This window comes from Phycodurus eques, chromosome 11, assembly GCF_024500275.1.
Source record: "Phycodurus eques isolate BA_2022a chromosome 11, UOR_Pequ_1.1, whole genome shotgun sequence".
Taxonomy (NCBI): domain Eukaryota; kingdom Metazoa; phylum Chordata; class Actinopteri; order Syngnathiformes; family Syngnathidae; genus Phycodurus; species Phycodurus eques.
The window spans coordinates 7,273,826-7,293,386 of NC_084535.1; the positions used below are offsets into that span (position 1 = coordinate 7,273,826).

General features: G+C 41.5%; 1 protein-coding gene across 2 annotated transcripts in view; it reads left to right on the forward strand.

Annotated features, from left to right (window-relative positions):
- The window catches only part of adam12b (ADAM metallopeptidase domain 12b), a 65,272-nt gene that overhangs the window by 38,617 nt on the left and 7,094 nt on the right, over positions 1–19,561 (forward strand). For both annotated transcript variants that reach the window (XM_061690513.1, XM_061690514.1), the window contains 10 exons: positions 455–603; positions 9,575–9,752; positions 12,857–12,946; positions 13,855–14,050; positions 14,134–14,242; positions 14,779–14,977; positions 15,640–15,717; positions 17,043–17,151; positions 17,412–17,550; positions 19,094–19,202. In XM_061690513.1, the coding sequence (XP_061546497.1) occupies positions 455–603; positions 9,575–9,752; positions 12,857–12,946; positions 13,855–14,050; positions 14,134–14,242; positions 14,779–14,977; positions 15,640–15,717; positions 17,043–17,151; positions 17,412–17,550; positions 19,094–19,202 (1,356 nt within the window). The remainder of the gene's footprint in view (positions 1–454; positions 604–9,574; positions 9,753–12,856; positions 12,947–13,854; positions 14,051–14,133; positions 14,243–14,778; positions 14,978–15,639; positions 15,718–17,042; positions 17,152–17,411; positions 17,551–19,093; positions 19,203–19,561) is intronic.

A 19,561-nucleotide genomic window follows, 5' to 3' on the forward strand; every position in this document is an offset into this window, starting at 1 on the left:
TTTATACGGCTTTGCAATTGAATCGGCAAGTAGAATGTCACTAAATAGACTGCACACCTCTGCCAAGATTCACAGGACAGTATCACTTTTCCAGTAATGCCTCAGGGGTCAATTGTGATCCCTCTGATGTTGTGGAAGCTTTCTACAGACCACGGCTTGTGCTTTAAGATGAGAGTACACAAATGTCAAGAAAAACCTACTAGACCAGCTGAACTTCATTTGGGGTTAATCAGAGGTACATTAAGGTGGCAGGTGTGTGCTGACGCCGATTTAACGTGCGCTTGAATGTGATTGGTTAATTCCAAACACAGCCACATAACCACTTATAAGAGGGCATTAGTACAATCACATTATCTTTTTGTGTTGAACTGTTGAGGTTATATGTCACATTATGGGTATGTTATTCTTTATTCTGTATTCTTATCATACATTTTTGTTTTTGCGTCCGTTGTAGGATCACTCCGAGAACCCGCTGGGTGCCGCCGTGACGTTGGCTCACGAGCTGGGCCACAATTTTGGCATGAATCACGACACGCCGGAGCGCGGCTGCGGCTGCAAGATGACGGTGGATCGCGGCGGCTGCATCATGACGCCCTCCACGGGGTGAGACAGAACATTTTGGTCCTCCGAGGAGGGCCGTACTGAATTCAAATACAAATTTTTATTATTATATATTGCGAGCATTTGTGGGTTAAATGTTCTTCTGAGGAAAAACAGAGCCAAGATTTTAACCCAGAACCTCAAAACTGTGAGGCAGAAATGCTAACCACTCGTCTACCGTGTTGCCTTCAATTTTTAACCATTCCCCTTTTTTTAAGCAATATCATTCTGTCTCAAAGAAAATATTGTTGTTTTTGAATGACATAGCGGTGGTTAAAATGAAATTAGCCACTGGTGCAATTCAAGGTAAGCAGAGCTGCATAGAGTTGTGTCAGAAGCACAGATTAGTGTGAGCCAACAGCATTATTTTCTGTTGAGCGGCACTTGATTGCTCAGTGAAGTTGTCAAGGCAGTGCACAGCACGGGAGATATTTGTTTTTGATGAGGCGTCCATGCGCCACATACACACAGTATAGTGTATGAACTGCAGCTTACCCGCCTTAAAGTACTTTCATTACGGGCACTTACTTTTTTACCCCCTTCCAAACTCTGTGCTCTGCTCCAGCAAGTAGAAGTCAGCAGCCGGCCGGGGCGCTGTTACAAAATCCAGCCTAATGGGTATCATACTCACAAAAGGCACACTTGCAATTGGCCCTGTGGAAAATGGGGCGAAATGATGGGTGGATCACTTGCACGAGATGCTTGGCCCGTAAAACGGCTTGACAAGAAAATCTCTTTATAAGTTGTGCTATATTTTTCGGGGGGAAAAAATACATAATATATCTCATTTAACAAGCTATATGGAGTCAGACAAGCTCATTTTCACTTGTAAATGATGCTGCAGATTCATTCTGTAATTTCTCTTATCGCGAGGCAACCACACAGGGCACACACACCTACACACACACAGAAGACACAACACACACACACACGCGCACACACACACACACACACACACACACTGTGGCCTGAGACAGAAGCAGCTGCTCCAGTATTCCGCCCACATCGTCTGGGTCGTCGAGATAACATTGTGACCGCGAGCGATGGACTCTCATGTTAGTAAACAGCAAAGCTGATAAGGTGAGTCCAGACGCAAAGAACAGATTATTATTTTTTTTACTCCGCTCGCTCGTTCTGATGCCGGTTTTGCCCGGGCGGCATTCCACTCCACTGCCAAAACGAGCCAGAGAATCCACTGGATCCATTGGATTTTATTGGAGCAAATATTATAATACAGTGGAATTTCAGTTTTCATATGTTCTAGTTTTTGTATGACTTGGTTATTTGAAGTTTTTTTATTTTTCATCTACATTTTTTTCTGGTTTTCGTTCGGCGGATTCCACAATGCAATGCAATCCTGTCAAAAGACAGACCTTAAAATAAACCAAAATAAAAAGCACGCAGTATAATCAAGTATTTTACCATACTTTATTTCACATTGTTTTTGTATGTAAAGCTATAGTTATTCTCTATTGAATATCTTCTTCTTTTCCTTTCGGCTTGTCCCTTTCGGGATCGCCACAGCGCGTCATCCTTTTCCATGTAAGCCTATCTCCTGCATCCTCCTCTCGAACGCCAACTGCCCTCATGTCTTCCCTCACGACATCCATCAACCTTCTCTTTGGTCTTCCTTTAGCTCTCTTGCCTGGCAGCTCCAGCCTCATCATCCTTCTACCAATATACTCACTATTTCTCCTCTGGACGTGTCCAAACCATCGAAGTCTGCTCTCTCTAACTTTTTCTAACTTTTCTCTAACCTCACCACTGTTTTATAAACTTTGCCCTTCATCCTAGCAGAGACTCTAGCAGAGACTGTAACATAACACACCTGACACCTTCCTCCACCCGTTCCAACCTGCTTGGACTCGTTCCTTCACTTCCTGACCACACTCACCATTGATCTGGACGGTTGACTCCAAGTATTTAAAGTCATCCACCCTTGATATCTCTTCTCTCTGTAGCCTCACTCTTCCCCCACCACCCCTCTCATTCATGCCCATATATTCTGTCTTACTTCGGCTAATCTTCACTCCACTGCTTTCCAGTGCATGCCTCCATCTTTCCAACTGTTCCTCCACCTGCTCCCTCCTTTCACTGCAGATCACAATGTCATCTGCAAACATCATGGTCCACGGGGATTCCATTCTAACCACATTTGTCAGCCTATCCATCACCACTGCAAACAGGAAGGGGCTCAGGGCTGATCCCTGATGCAGTCCCACCTCCACCTTAAATTCGTCTGACACACCTACAGCACACCTCACCGCTGTTGTGCTGCCCTCGTCCTGTATTATTCTAACATACTTCTCTGCCACTCCAGACTTCCGCATGCAGTACTACAGTTCCTCTCTTGGTACTCTGTCATAGGGTTTCTCTAGAACTACAAAGACACAATGTAGCGCTTTCTGACCTTCTCTGTACCTTTTCCATCAACATCCTCAAGGCAAATAATGCATCTGTGAGGTTCCACCACCAAGTCTCCTTCTCTCCTTTCCTGCCAGAAGATACACCAAGTACTCTCCCGCCTGCCTCGCTGATCACCTTTGCTGCAGTGGTCCAGTCTTCTGGAAGCTCCTCCTGTCCACCGAGAGCCTGTCTCACCTCTTCCCGAAAAGCTGCACAACATTCGTCCACATGGTTCTCTGCTCTGCCTTTGTCTTCCTAATCTTCCTCCCCACCACCAGAGTCATCTTACACACCACCATCCTATGCTGCCTAGCCACACTCTCCCCGACCACAACCTTACAATCGGTAACCTCCTTCAGATTACATCATCTGCACAAGATGTAATCCACCTGCGTGCTTCTACCTCCGCTCTTGTAGGTCACCCTATGTTCCTGCCTCTTCTGGAGAAAAGTGTTCACTACAGCCATTTGCATCCTTTTTGCAAAGTCTACCACCATCTGTCCCTCCAAGTTCCTTTCCTGGATGTCGTACTTACCCATCACTTCTTCATGACCCCTATTTCCTTCACCAACATGTCCATTACAATCTGCACCAATCACGACTTTCTCTCTGTCTGGGATGATCAGAACTACTTCGTCTAGCTCCTTCCAGAATTTCTCTTTCACCTCAAGGTCACATCCTACCTGTGCGGCATAGCCACTAATCACATTATACATAACACCCTCAATTTCAAGTTTCAGCCTCATCACTCGATCTGATACTCTTTTCACCTCCAAGACAAAATATTAGCGTCAAAATCACTGTTCTGCATGACATTCTTTTTACAGAATTGTGTTTCTTTGTTCTTTTTCTGGGCAAGACTTTAGCCCCATTAGCACGAAATACGCTGGCTACAGATTATTTCCGTCTTGTGAGAACAATTGAGTTCATTCTTTAAGTTTCAACAACACAGTTCCTGCGAAACAAAGTTAGTTGCCTTGTGGGCAAATCATTTAACAATGCCGCAAAATATAATTTACCTCACGATGAACAATAAATGCCACGGATAAACTTAAAGTACCTATTTGAGCAGGACTTATGTCTACTTCATCAGGACAAGTGAAGTCATGCGTGGCATTTGGTGGAAATGACAATATCTAAACACGGCAGCGTGAGTCACAGTGCTGATAAATTATGCAAAGAAATCATAGCTCTCTAAATTCTATTTTCGAAAGAGTTTATCTGTGACTATGAGGTGATACAGTATATGTTGCAGTCTGGTTCTGCTCCCGCTACAATTTTCTACCAGGGTGGTGTTGTTTTTTTTCCCTCTCACTTTAAACTTGCACACGGGAGAGAGGACGGTCTTGCATCTAAATGATGTGATTATCCGTGGCGCTGCCGGTTGCAATCAGGATGACGGCGACGTGCGGAGATCTGCAGAGAGGTGCTTTCACGCCTCGGCACACAGAGCGGACGAGCCAAACGTGGAAGCGAGGCTTGTATTTATCTCTGAAGCAGTGTACACACATACTGATAATCAGACCAAATTGGAGCGTTTTATTGCCCTTGCGATCAAAGTCCTCAAAGGCCTGATTATCAGATGTCCCCGAAAGATTATTCTAGGTGATTGTCCAGTGGACAATCCAGTGGTGTGTTGAATGATTTTTATTTTTTTTTCCTCCCCTGTCCGATCTGCTCAGAAAACGTTAGGGCTGATGATCATAAATGTTAAATCTTTTCAGTACTTAATTGCAAATCTTTGTGTGTGTGGTCAACACTAAGTTGGGCCGGGATTGGTTGTGACGAGAAACAGAATGATAGCCAAGAAAGTGGCATAGACACATGCCGACAGTCGGGTCGAATTTAGTTATTTTCCCTTCCTTGTGATCAAAGTCACCAAAGGTACAATTTTCTGATGTCTCTATAAGATTATGCCGAGTAATAATCTTGTGTTGTGGTGTGTAATCACAGATCAGCTCAGAAAACAGTCAGGGCCAACAATTGTAAATGTTAAACCTGTTCAATATTTACGACTGCAAATCCTTTTGTGTGTGGTCAACACGATTTACATACTCATTGATTGTGAGGTGAAATAGAAAGATAGCCAATCAGGAAGCTTAAACTCGCACTTTTACCAGACACACATAGAAGAGAAACTGTTGGATTGGTAGTTACCAGATGAGACAATAGCTTCTTCTATTTCCTCTTCTGCCACTATTATTTCTTCTTTGTATTTTCCGGCAGTTTGGATCCCCTGTAGCACTATGCTGCCTCTAACAGGTCAGTTTTGTTACTGCAACATACATCATTTAATGTGTGGTGTGCTGTGTTGGTCATCTGTAGTACACCACACACTATAAGAGCAGTAAGAACACACTTGGCGATGTTTTTCCTGGTCATGTGTGGGGCCTTTCTAATGTAAAAAATCGGTATGTGTGTACCACGCTTTAGTCTGTGGTGAACTAGAAAGAAAGGAAACAAATGAGTGTACCTTCATCACAGGCCTTTATGAAAGCAATGACTGAAGCAGACATTTATTAGACTTCAAGAGTTGCAGTACTGTGCAAAAATATGTCAAAGTGAGCTGAAGCAAGATGATGTATGTAATTCCCCGAAGACATCCTGGTGTTGGCACAATGTGTCCTTTCTTTTAATCACCGAAACCCCCCAATGTTGTCGTAGTATAACATTTGCTAAAAGGTCAGCCATGTCTCCCCTTGTTAGCTGAGACTAAATATTTGTCACTCCGCAGCACAGTCACCGGGAAAAAAAACACTTTCACTCTCATCCATGTGAAGCCTGAAGCTGTCAGTCAAGTGACATCCATTTTCTGAACCGCTTCTCTTCACTAGGGTCGCGGGCGTGCTGGAGCCTATCCCAGCTATCATCAGGCAGGAGGCGGGGTACACCCTGAACTGGTTGCCAGCCAATCGCAGGGCACATACAAACAAACAACCATTCGCACTCACACTCACACCTACGAACAATTTAGAGTCTCCAATTAATGCATGTTTTGGGGATGTGGGAGGAAACCGGAGTGCCCGGAGAAAACCCACGCAGGCACGGGGAGAACATGCATACTCCACACAGGCGGGGCCGGGGATTGAACCCCGCTCCTCAGAACTGTGAGGCTGACGCTCTAACCAGTCGTCCACCGTGCCGCCCAGTCAAGTGACAGCGAGCTTTTATTTTGGGTCTCTTTAAAAATGAGATGTAGAAGTTTTAAGAACTTTCAGTGAGATTGCAGCGTTGGAGTCTAGTTGTGGAATTCCTGACGCAGCAGTGTCTAAACCTTTGCCCACCAAAGTTTGTAAACAGGACAATCTAAGGATACAGGGGACACTATTGAACGTATTAAAACCAATGCAACATATGCTAGCGAAACAATTATATGTTGTACCTTGACCTAGGAGCCGTCGCTAGGCTGTTTTTGTGTTGTTGTTTTTTTATCTTATGTTGCGGGTGCTAGATGGTGGCAGTGAACTTCACAACAAGCACAATCCACTAAGTGACCAAGCAAAAAAACGGGTAGCTGATTTCCTTTGTATGCCACGCTAACGAGCATGATTATGGTTTGATGACGTGATTGCTGAACTTGTTAAAATTTAGTTGTCTTTATGGCTGGTGTCTTCGGACACAAGTTAAATAGATGTATATTATTTATTTATACAAATATGATATGTGAACACAACAAAACCTAAAAATTTGCTATTGTCATCTTTTGGGGCTCTGTGGGAACACTTTTTTTTTTTTATTTTTTTTATAAAAGACGTAGATGTTTAAAGTCCCCTTCACCATTCACCCGAGCGAGGAGAAAGAGCTCTTACCTGTTTTGTCGAATGCGGAAGTAGATTACGCATATACCGAATTCTTCCAAAAAGTGCTTTCTTCAAGCTGTTCATTGCGATTCCCAGTTGAAGGTTACTGTAAAACTCAACATAAAACAAAGATACATACACATTGTGTATTTAAAACAACATAACAAATGAAAATCTACTCGGTTAATGCTAAGACAAAATGGGAAACGCCATAAACGTATATAGTGACAGGCAGAACAATTAAAGGCTCTTCCGCAAGATGACAAAAGGTAAATTATCCTGTGTATGCACCTGTGGCCATTCATACAACAGAACAATAGCTTTGCATTCAACTGCACAAGCCAAGATTTTACACTGAGTACATTTTTGAGATTCTCATTTTTTCATTTTATTCTGTGTACAGTACTTACACTACTGTGGGGTGGTCTGCCGTGAGATTGTTCCAAGGTGTGGCATGGCGGCAGTGTTCAGGCTTTGCTTTGACCATCACACTGTAATAACTTCTTCTGATCTCATCTCCTCCGAAGTTGAAATAGTAAGAGTCTAAGCCCCAACACAGTGGTGAGGATCCTTCTCAGCTGACTCTGGGCGAGAGGCAGGGTACACCCTGAACTGGTCGCCAGCCAATCACAGAGTACATATAAACAAACAACCATTCGCACCCACATTCACACCCACGGGCAATTAAGAGTCTTCAATTAACCTACCGTGCATGGGTTTGGAATGTGGGAGGAAACCCGAGTACCAGGAGAAAACCCACGCAGGCACGGGGAGAACATGCAAACTCCACACAGGCGAGGCCGGATTTGAACCCGGGTCCTCAGAACTGTGAGGCGGATGTGCTAACTAATTTTCCACCATTTGTTTGTTTGTTCTTTTTTTTTTAACAAGGTTTGGTCTGAATGCTTGTCGAAGAAAATACACCAGCATTATATAAGGGTTCTTTGTTGTTTTGGTGTCGATGATTAGATTAATAAATAATAAATCAATCAAAACAGAATTTGGTGCATTGAAAGAAGACTTTTAATGATTTTAAAGAGCATTTGTTCTTGCCTTATGTTTCACAGACTAAATCCATCTAGTCAAGCAGACATGTAAACAAAAGCCACTCACTGAAAATTCCAAGAGTGGTATTTAATTAACATTATTCTTCTCACTTGATGAGCATTCCAAAGCAATCCTCACATCTTGATCAATAAAGCCGAATGAGAGCAGGATGGAGCACCGAAACGTTACCCCGCCAACCTTTCCTAAGGCGTGAGATATTATCTTCAACTGTGTTTTATTTTCACTTTGACTGAAAAAAGGGGGCTGGCTAATTAAAACGCGCCTAATTGTTGTGCACAGCCAAATTAGTTCCGCTCTGACAAACTATACACCTGGAGACGCTGCGGGGCTTCAAGCCAATATTATCCAAGGAAGTCAACACTTTCTGCTTGGCTCACTTTCTCTACCTGGTGGCCTCAGCTGTCAAAATAAACGTGTGCAATGTGGATTCACTCCAAACTGAGCCCATCTTGGAATACATTTTTCGGAAGGGTCCATTTCTTGAGCAACGGTGGGTTGACCAGTGCTGTAGAGTCTTGCCTTTTTATGTGAGCTACTGGCTTAAAATACATTTCCAGCTGTCCCTATTTTGATTTGATTAGATTTTTTGATTTGATTTGAAAATCCAATGACTGCCAAGTAGGTCTGACTCAAGTGAGACTAATGCAGAAACACAAGCCATATCGCGGTGAAAGAATACATGTTGACTGAATCGCGTACATTTTTCCACTGATCCTATACTTGAGTTGTTTTGAAATAAAGAGGAAACAGAAATCAAGGCAGGGATGGTTTTGAAATCCTGGCTGGACTTCTTTGTAGGTCCCTAAAGAGGACGCTATTCATTAGTGGCAAATGCAACAAAAAAAAATAACAATAATAATAAAATGAATACTACCTTTTTTCAACATTCAACTGTCTATAAATGATCCATCTCTGCGTAATGATTTGTTCCTATCCATTTCTGGCCATCAGTTGGTTGCAGAATTTGTTAAATGGAAACAAATGTTATGATGGACTTGGGTTTGCTGTTTTCTTTTCTCATGTATCGTGTCCATCAATTTTCCGGTACTGCTTATAGTCACTCGGGTTGTGGGCGTGCTAGAGCCTATCCCAGCTGACTCTGGGCGAGAGGTGGGGTACAACCTGAACTGCTCGCCATAATGCAATACAGTGAACCCCAGTTTATCGCGGGGGAAACCGTAGACCCAAACACAATAGGTTAAAGTCAGCGACATTTTTTCGTCATATACAGTCGTTTTACCTCTCACACATTCTTTAAATGCATTTAAACTAATTAAAAACACTTCTTAAACACATTGTAAACATTAAGTATATTTAAAATACAAAAAAATGCATAAAATATAAAGAAAATACTGTACATATTGTGAAGGAAATAAGCAAGTTTTTCAGTAAGTACAAGAGTTTAAGTTCCCCCCAAAAATCTGCAAATTTGTAAACGGTGAACCATGAACTTATAGGAGTTAACTATATAATATAGAAACTCCATCGCTAAAACAAACGATCGAACACCGTGTGTAATGCACAAAGAGATTGCTCACAGTGAAATTTAATGGGTTGTTTTGGATTCATGAACATTAAAAATGTGCTGTATTGGACTGCAGCTCACACGAATAGTAATAACATATTGAATTCTGCATCATCAGTCTTCCTCTTTCCTAAACGGTCATCAACCTTGTCTCAACTCCTCCCGCCCCTGCTAGATATCCGTTCCCAACGGTGTTCAGCACGTGCAGCAAGAAGGACCTCGCAGCCAGTCTGGAGAAAGGCGTGGGCATGTGTCTGTACAACATGCCAGAGGTCAAGGTGCTCTACGGGGGCCAGAAGTGCGGCAACGGCTACGTAGAGGAAGGGGAGGAGTGTGACTGCGGAGAGCTTGAGGTAAGTTCGAACACTGTGCCAGTTTCAATATTTATTCGGGGAAACAGTCAAGTATGACAGTGAACCCCCGTTTATCGCGAGGGGATACATTCCAGACACTGAAAAATCTGCTCGCTTCAAGCTGTTTATTTGTCACTCCCAGTTCAAGATTATTGGAAAAGTGAATACAGAAACAAGAGGAAAAATAAACATTGTATATCTAAAGGCCCAAATGGTCAACCAAACCATATAATGTCATCTAACGAAAGTTAACTTTGGTAGCTTAATGTGGAATGCCATAGACTGGCTAACGTCGCGCTAATTATAAACCTTAAACAAACAAGAAAAGTAAAACAACTGAGCTGTCATATATATTATAAAATCAGCTTTACCACTGTATAATAAAACTGAAAGTAAAAATACTTAACTTTCATAGAAGTATACAGACAGGTTAACCATTTTATACTAAAACAAAAATAAGTTAAATGTGTCAACTGTATACAAGTACAAAGACAAGACATAATTTTTACAAAAGTCTGTTAGGTCCCTGCTATTATGTAATGCTAAACGCTGTAGACAGCCTAACAGAAATTAGCATAGGTGTTACGGTAATTCTGAAAAATAAAAAAAGTAAAACTACTTACCTGCCATACAATTATAAAGTCACGTTTACTTCTCTATAATAAAACAATAATAAGTAAAATGACCTAACTGTATACAAGTATAAAGACAAGCCATATAATTTCCTCTAACGAAAGACCGTTAGTTTCATGCTATTTAATTTATAATGCGAAATGCCGTAAACGGGCCAATGGAAATTAGCATCGATGTCATATATCATCTCAAACTTTTACTGTTTAATGTCAACTTTTTAAAGTTTCCCCTCACTTTTACACTGTCATTGTGACTTCATGTTAATGTATATATATTTTTTTAAAAACATCTAAAAGCACAGCTCGCCACTCGACTTGTCCTTTCCAAGTAGTTTCCTTCCATCGCACCTTCTGCGTGCCCCACCGCCTGGTGCTCAGTCAATGGTGTGACAGGCTATCGCGCGGGTGTCATTTCCCAGTCACAGGAACATTCATCAAGTCGCTCTCCGGTGGTGTGACAAAGAGCAAATGTTTGATCGGGTCCGGGCTGAAATAAACGCGTGATGCGTGAATCCATCACACACACACACACACACACAGATTTACACACACTGCAGGGCACCTAGTCGACGTATGACTGCAGCCGCTCGTCTCTTAGGATGGCGTCTCGGGCACATATGACAAAGGCTTCAGTCAATCATTGATCATCATTGCGTTTTTGCTTTTTTAAAAATGAACTGCCCCCCTCCCCCCCCCCCCACTACCCCGTAAAGCGCGGACCTCCCTCGAGGCCGAACAGTTCTAATTTCGATCCGCACCTCCAAAGACGCACGGCTGCTGGTCATTAGCGGTCATGCATTATTCACTCAAGAAATGGAGTGTCCAAAAATGCCTTGAGGATTCTTCCTCTACTCGCATAAGGCAACCAGAATATTAGAAACACCTCCAATGAGATATAGTGCAGTTCACAATAATCAAGGTTTTTGACAGTGCCATTAAAAAATTGCATTATAATCTTCATAGAGGCAGAATTTCAGATGTAATGCGTTTGTGCAGATACTGTATAGCTAATGTAGCTTATGAGGGTATTTCACAAATTTTGTTGGGTTTAGCATCCAGTCATAATGGTGGCACACTGTTTTTTTTTTTTTTTTTTTTTTTATTTTGATTTTTTTAATGTAGAAAAAAAAGTGTAGTTTAAAGGTGTAACATGATTTTTTTTCAAATTGTAAATAAATTTGAATTTTACAAGATATCGCAGAGATCTTGCACAAGATTCTGAGCTATCCGAGGTCATGCCAAGACTGTTCGTGCACTGAAAATAGTGTGTAACCCGAGGTAATATTTCTTTTCAAAAATTGTTCGTAAACCAGGTCATTCGTAAACCGAGGTTCCACTCTCTGAGTAAATTGCGTTCCGAGCTTGGTCACGGAATGACATACACTCATCTGTCAAGGCACTGCTCTTTTTCCAATGGGAAAAATTGTCGACAGTCTGGTCAAGTGTAATTTGTGCGTCATGTCACTGCCTCTTTGATGTGGAGACAAACTCTCACGAGGAGATGAAAGCCGCCTTTCATGTCCTCTCTAAAGAAAAAGGCTTCTGTCATGGCTGAGAGAAAAACAGTCTACCTCCTCTCAGCTGTCAGACTGCAACACTTCTCTCCGTTGCCTCCGAGACCCACCAAACATCCACACTTAGACCACTAAAAATCGAGTTAATTCTTTCGCGTGACGGTGGAGTGCATGACTTGGAGAAATAAAGCTGATGTGTTTTGGCATCTAATAAAAGATAAAAAGCAGCACTACTCCCCTCTCGGGTTCTCCTTGGAGTGGGGGTTGGTCGTGTCACCGTGGAGAATCTTTTCCTTGAAAAATCCCATTCACCGTAGACCAAGTCAGTTTATGTCACATCATACTTGAAGATCCCCAGAGAGAGGGAGGCCCGCTACACCCAATTTAGGTCTTCTTCAACCCCCACAAGGGCTCCACAAGTCCCAAATCCAAAACATATGAGACCCCATGTAGTTGTAAAGGTAAGATCCCGAGAAATTGCCATCTTTTCTCTTAACAAGAGACGGTCCTCCAGTATGGAGATCAGGTCCAGGCTTCAGGTTTTTGGACAAGTTTCACAAAAAGTAATGTTTTGATGGACCTGTTTAAAAAAAAAAAAAAAAAAACATTGATTTATCTTGGTCTCTATTTTTATATCATAAAAACCCAGCATTTGAATAGGGGTGTGTAGACTTTTTATATCCACTGTATGTCCAGTCCACGCTATAATTTTATTTTGGTTGCTTCACAAAGGTACGGTGTTGGAAATGGAAGCAAGAAATTAAGTGTTGTTTTTTTGCCACTCTCTGGACAGTCTACCTTGATTTTAAACCAGGCTTGTCTTTTAACGCTGAGTGCTTGGTCTTTTTGTGCTTCATCAAGCATCAGCGACAAACCGATATTACAAGTAGGACGGCTGATATTGTCTTTTAAATGCAGCTATCCTTCAGCTTGTGGTCTTTCCGCTTCCTCCCCTAAGGAATGTTTGAATCCGTGCTGCAACGCCACCACGTGCACACTGAAAGGAGATGCCGTGTGTGCCCACGGACAGTGCTGTGAAGACTGCCAGGTAACGTTTACGCTTGAACTCACTTGCTTGACGTTGACAAATGCTGCTCTCTAAAGTGGGTGCACACATACAGATTTTTTTATATATATAATTTGAGGGTTTAGGTTCACAAAGCAAATTTCAACACATGAAATGTTAGTAAATAACTAATATAACATTAATCAAGATGGTGTTTTAGTCATTGTTCATGCGTTTGTATGAAATGGTAAATTTTGAAATTCATAATTATATTTCAGCATTAAAAATCTATTTGGGTTAGAGAGCTTCTAAATATTGGCGTATTAAGCATTACAAAAGATTTGTATTAACCTTACATTGGACTGGGATCTACCACAGTGATTCCCAATCACTGTGCCATGGCGAGAGCATAAGGTGTCAATGTAAAATTTGCGTAAATTGAGACAAGATCATCATTATTTCCGTATACTGTGTAGTGTTGTTGTTTAAGCCTATTCTCTGTTATTTGCTGTTTTGTGGTCATGAGAAATCAATAGAAATGTTGCTTTGGCATCATCTCGTAGCATCTTAGTGCCAAAGAACTATGTTGAAGTGAGTTGGGGGCTAAATTTATACAAAGGTAGTGCTTTGCTGCCGTCTTGTGACAAGTACAGACAATTGTAGACGTTTTTGGGTGGGGGGATGATTACTTTTTGCTATTCGTTGCAGGACTCTGTCCCAATCCCCCATATGCAATGTAACACTTTTTGTGCCATTTTTGTTTGACGTGTGTGTGACATTTTTCTGATGTAAAATATGTTCGTTGGTTGTTTAAAGGTGGGGAAAACACCGGTCTATTACATTTGCTAAGCATTGTTTAATCATAGTATGCCATATATGTGAAAGACTGAACAACGAATTGCAGCCCTCCTCAGTCTCATGTCCAAAGCTCTCATGTTTCATTTTTCCAGCTCAAACCAGCAGGCACCATGTGTCGCGAGTCCGGCAACTCCTGCGACCTGCCAGAGTTCTGCACTGGCGCCGACCCTCACTGCCCGGCCAACGTTTATCTCCATGACGGCCACGCCTGTCACGTCGTGGAGGGCTACTGCTACAACGGCATCTGTCAGACGCACGAGCAGCAGTGCATCACCCTATGGGGTCCAGGTCGGTTTATTTTTTTGTACTTCGGACTTTGAACACTGCTCTTCATGTCAGTTATTTTTGAACCCGTGCCGTCTTGTGTGCAGGAGCCAAGCCAGCCCCGGGGATCTGCTTTGAGCGAGTCAACTCCGCAGGGGATCCTTACGGGAACTGTGGGAAGGATTCCAAAGGCTCCTTTGCCAAATGCGATGCAAGGTGGGGGCTCTGCAGCTGCACAGGTGGGGTTAGAGCAGGGCTGGACAAACGATCTTTGTGCTCAAGGGCCGCATTGATTTTGAAAACAGACAAGTGGGGGTCAGGGTTGTGTGGTGATGTTGCTGGCAAAAGTGAAGGACCCCAGCACAGGGAAGCAGGGAGGCAAGGCAGTAGTTTTCCAGAAACACTAAGCAAGCAAGACACATGAAAAAATCTAAATACTGAATTAACCCAGCTCCCAGGGAACTAAGTACAGTGGACCGCCGCTAGCGAATATCCGAGGATAATTGATGTCCATTATAATTGCATTGGAATATATATATGTGTGTGTGTATTTGGGGATTTTTTTAAGCCAAAAATGTTTTGAATAAGTGGGTATAAACCACCAATAAGTGTTTTGGAGGTTGGTACCCCCAATGTAAAAAAGCACGGCATCTCAGCAGTTTTTCAGCAGCTTGTGATGGACAAGATGTATTTCCCTACATCCATATCTAAATAGTAGTTTTGTTTTTGTCTTATGTGTTTGCTATATCCAGGGATGCAAAGTGTGGTAAAATCCAGTGCCAGGGCGGCGCCAACCGGCCAGTGATTGGCACCAACGCCGTTTCCATCGAAACCAACATCCCACTCCAGGTGGGGGGTCGCATCCTATGTCGAGGGACGCATGTTTACCTGGGAGATGACATGCCAGATCCCGGTCTTGTTCTGGCTGGCACCAAATGTGGAGACGGGAGGGTGAGTTAGCATGAAATGCAAAGAAGTATTCCAAATTATTTTTATTCTAAAGATTGTACAGTGAACCCCTGATTATACATTCCAGACCCACCCGCAATAGTTGAAAACCTCTCCCACAGACTTTAAACACATTTAAAGTAATTAAAACCTACTAAACCTATTGAAACACTTTTCAAAGTATTAAAGCACCTGTTCTCACTCTCTCGTTGTCAAGAAATAGTAGCCGTATCGTATAACATCACTTTGAGGAAATGAAGACTCACTCGCACAGAGGCGAAGCGTGCTTGCTTCAAGTTGTTTATTTATCACTCACAGTTAAAGTTTAATCCAAAACTGACACATTAAACAAAATAGAATTACACTTTGTGAATGTATTCACTAAAATGTTCAACCAAACCATGTAATTTCGTCTAATGCATGTCCACTAGCTTAATGCTAACATATGATGTGAAATGCCATTGACGGGCTAACGGAAATGAGTATCGATGTTACGGTACTTATAAAACTTCAAACAGCTGCTACTTTAAGACACGCAAGGAGCAGCAACACATACAAACGGCATACAACAATACTCCCAGCCATATGCGCTCTCTGTGAAAAATAACCGCAATTTAACGGGGGTTCAACCAAAATGCTTCAATCTGTGTTCCCCCTCTTGACAGGTGTGTCTGAATCGCCAATGCCAGAACGTCAGCGTCTTCGGCGTGCACGAGTGCTCGGGAAAGTGCAACGGACGTGGGGTGAGTGCAAACTAGCGGGAAACTCAATATTTGGGGCCGCAGCCTGTCTTACACTCTGACTGACTCTTGAGCAAATTGTCAGTTTAATCAGTTTGGGGTTGCTGGGCAAATTAGAAGCATGTTGAGCCAACTTTATACCCTCCTTGTTTTCGTCTTTTTCCTGTTTGAATGGGTTCAGGGAATTAAATCATGATAGTTTGTCAAAGCAAAAACATTTTTAAAACAGTTTTATAAAACCAGTTTCTTAACATGAGATTTTATTGTTTTTTTATGTATTACAGTGCTATTTTTCTTTATTAAAAAAAATAATATAAATGTTTTTGTAAGCCAAGGTGCCACTGTATATTTGAGCAGATTTTGACTTAATGCTCACGTGTCACATTCTTGTTAGCATTCGCTCGACAACTGTAGGAGGAGCCATGCTTAGATTGGCTCTGGTCATCAAGACATAAAACTGCCGCTCATCAAACCTCCCTCGTTGTGCATTTTAACCTCGCTAACCCAGAGCAACATCCAGCATCCATCCAGTGTGCAGCTGCACAACTCCCCCTCAGTCCCTCAGTTACCTCCCTGCTCCTCCTTCCAACATCACGATGACAGCTCACTCGGGAATCCTCTTGGATCGGTGGGAAGTCCCCTCTCGGTTACAAGGGCTGGACTCCCTTTTGCACATGTTTTTTCTATCATTTGACTTACAGCCACATTTGTTCACTCCAAGCTATGTTTTTTTAAATTGTACATTTTTGTGAATGACACATAATTAACTGTCATACCACTTTTTGGCACCCTGATTTTGGCAACTGCATGGAACCATAAAGGGGAAAATTGCAGTGTTAATGTTAGCATGGATTGAATATAGCCTCACTTCACTAATCCCTCAAACATGGCCATTCATACTTGCATACAATTGTGCGTGGTTGTGATAGTGAGAGAGAACGCATTTCCGGCTTCAACAAAATAGCAGCGCAAGGACAACTAAGGTAGCATTAGCACTGTAAACAAGCTGCTGTTAGCCACAGCTGCTTCATTGGTAGCATGAACTATTTGTGATGGAGTGTCAATATAACTCTAATTGTTATCAGGTTGGTGTTTTATTTTATAATCAGTTAAAAATCAAAAAGAGGTGATAAACTTATCTGTCAAGCAGAAGTGAGGGGGGGGGTGCAAACCCTTTATGTGTTTTTAATAAGTTTAAATGTGTTTAAAGCATGTGGGAGGGGTCAAAGTATAAAAGCAAATAATGTCTCTATATCCCAGATTATCCCCATCCCCCACAATAAACGGGGGTTCACATGTGTAACACATTGTTATGTCCACCGTTGCAGGTGTGCAACAACAAGAAGAACTGCCACTGCGAAGCACACTGGGCGCCCCCATTCTGCGAAGGGGCCGGCTTCGGCGGAAGCATCGACAGCGGGCCGACAAGATTGGCAGGTAGCTTGATGCAATGATTTCATTTCTAGGCCGCAGCTGTTATGTTTTACATCTTTTTCCTCGCTGTTCCGCTATGATTTTCCTGGAATAACACAACTCCCAATTGCCCTCGGCTGTGAATTACACCGCGCAGTCTTTCCGAAGAATATGACTCACAGTGAAAAGACGACCCGCTTTTAACACTCTGCGCGTGTCTTCTCTTCGTCGTGTGGCCGTAGACGTGTGTGCATTAATGTGTGTGTTGTCGTATGTGGCGTCAGCCGACGGCGTGCTGCTCATCGTGGCCGTCCTGGTGACCATGAGTGGCCTGCTGCTGGCCAGCGGCCTCGTCTTCCTCAAGAGGAAGACGCTGCTGCGACTGCTCTTCACCCACAGGAAGAGCACCTTGGAGAAGCTCAGGTGATCCCATAAAAACAAAACAGGAGAGAAGGTTGTCTCTATCTACTGTGCTTACTTGGTTTTGGCAGTTTTGCAGCATATTTAAGAATATTTAAATCTAATAATTGCGATTGGCTGGCAACCAGTTCAGGGTGTACCCCGCCTCCTGCTTATTGATAGCTGAGATAGGTTCCAGTACTCCCGCGAGCCTTGTGAGGATAAGTGGCTCAGAAAATGGATGGATGGCTGGATAAATCTAATAATGAATACATAAATGTAAATATGTCTTTTGTTAAATTATATACTAATATATATACAGTCAGTCACAGAATAAAAATTGTCAGACCACTTTTTTCTTCAATTTCATTTCATTTTAATGTCTGGTACCATTAAAGGTATATTACCTGAAGAATACAATGAACATGACAAAATATAGCTGATTCCATAATGCTTTATTTCCTATTTGACATGCTTAAGCTTTATTATATTCCAAGTGATGTTGGTTACTATCAAGAAAACCATGTAAAATGGATATCATCTCTTAAATTATACCTTTGTTGTCATTATTATATTTGTCCAAACAAATGTATATTTAGTTGTACCAGGTACTAAAAATGAACAAAACACTGAAGAAACAAGGGTGGTCTAATATATTTTCCTTTGACTGTATATAACTTACAGTATTATGTTACATCTATAAAAATACACAGACATTCACCTAATGTATTTTATTATATTACATATGTTTTTAGCCAAATAGCATAAGTGTGCAAGTCATTTTTAACTTACTTACCAAGTCAATAAAAAATACGAACATACTTGCTTAAAGGTTTTTCTTGTTTTCTGAAAACATTCAAATGTGACTATACTATTAAGCTAACAATGGAGTAATGTGCACATAAAACAGAAGATGTTTTATATATATATTTATATATATATTTATATTTCTATACAATTTTACAAATGCAGCACTAGACTTCATAATATTTTAGTTTTTGTTTAAATAATACTTAACGATAATTACGTAAACATTTCTGAAGTAAATATATTCTATATATTTTATATTTATTTACATATCATTTAATAAATAATTTCAATATTGATAATACCTAGATCAGACGAAAGGGTTTTATACAAATGTTACAAAATTTAATGTTTTACTCATAACATTCAAATAAAAATACATGTTTAACAACAATAATAAAAATGCACAGTTGTTAGTGCCCGTGCTAATTTGAAAAACATTTGAATTAATTACATTTCATAAATAAAATATAATGACACTGAAGTTATTATTAATGATTTATTTACTTTGTTTTATTAAAGTTACTTGTAGTAGCTTACCTGCACAAGTTAATGTTTCTTTCAAGACTGAAATAATTCCATTTCACAATTGTTAAGGGAGTCCTGAAACTAAAAAAAAAAAAAAAAAGAAACTTTTAACCTACTGTTGCTTTAATCATAAAAATGCTGTATTTCCCACAATAGAGTTGCATTCATAACATAGCATAACATAGTATAAAGTATGTTGATCATGTGTTATGGCCTTTTGCTGCACTTACAGATCCATCGAGGCCAAGAGACCCACCAGCCCTGCCAGGACCCAGTCCATGTGCAGACCGTTCCCACAACGTAAACCTCCTCCTAAACCCTGTGGAGCCAGCATTTACAAGGTGAGTCTTTCTCATCCGATCCATTTCGGATCGTGCGCTTTGTTGACCCGCTGACGTGGAAGTGTTTCATTGATTCAGCCTCCCTTAAAAAGAAATCATAATGAAGTTGACAGAGACACATTCCATTAAGATGAGCTCCTAAAAGCTTCTTTAATTGTGAGCCACCAGAGGTGATGGATGTTGGCAGCAGACAATGAAAACACGTTTCGATAACGACACGCAGAATTTGTTATGGACGGCTCTGGGATGTGTTAGCTGATGTGTGTATGTGTGTGTGTGTGTGTGTTCATTGGTGTGTTCTGGAACCGAGCTGCAACTTTTTCGAAAGTCACCTTTAATGTTGTAAACTTTTATGACAT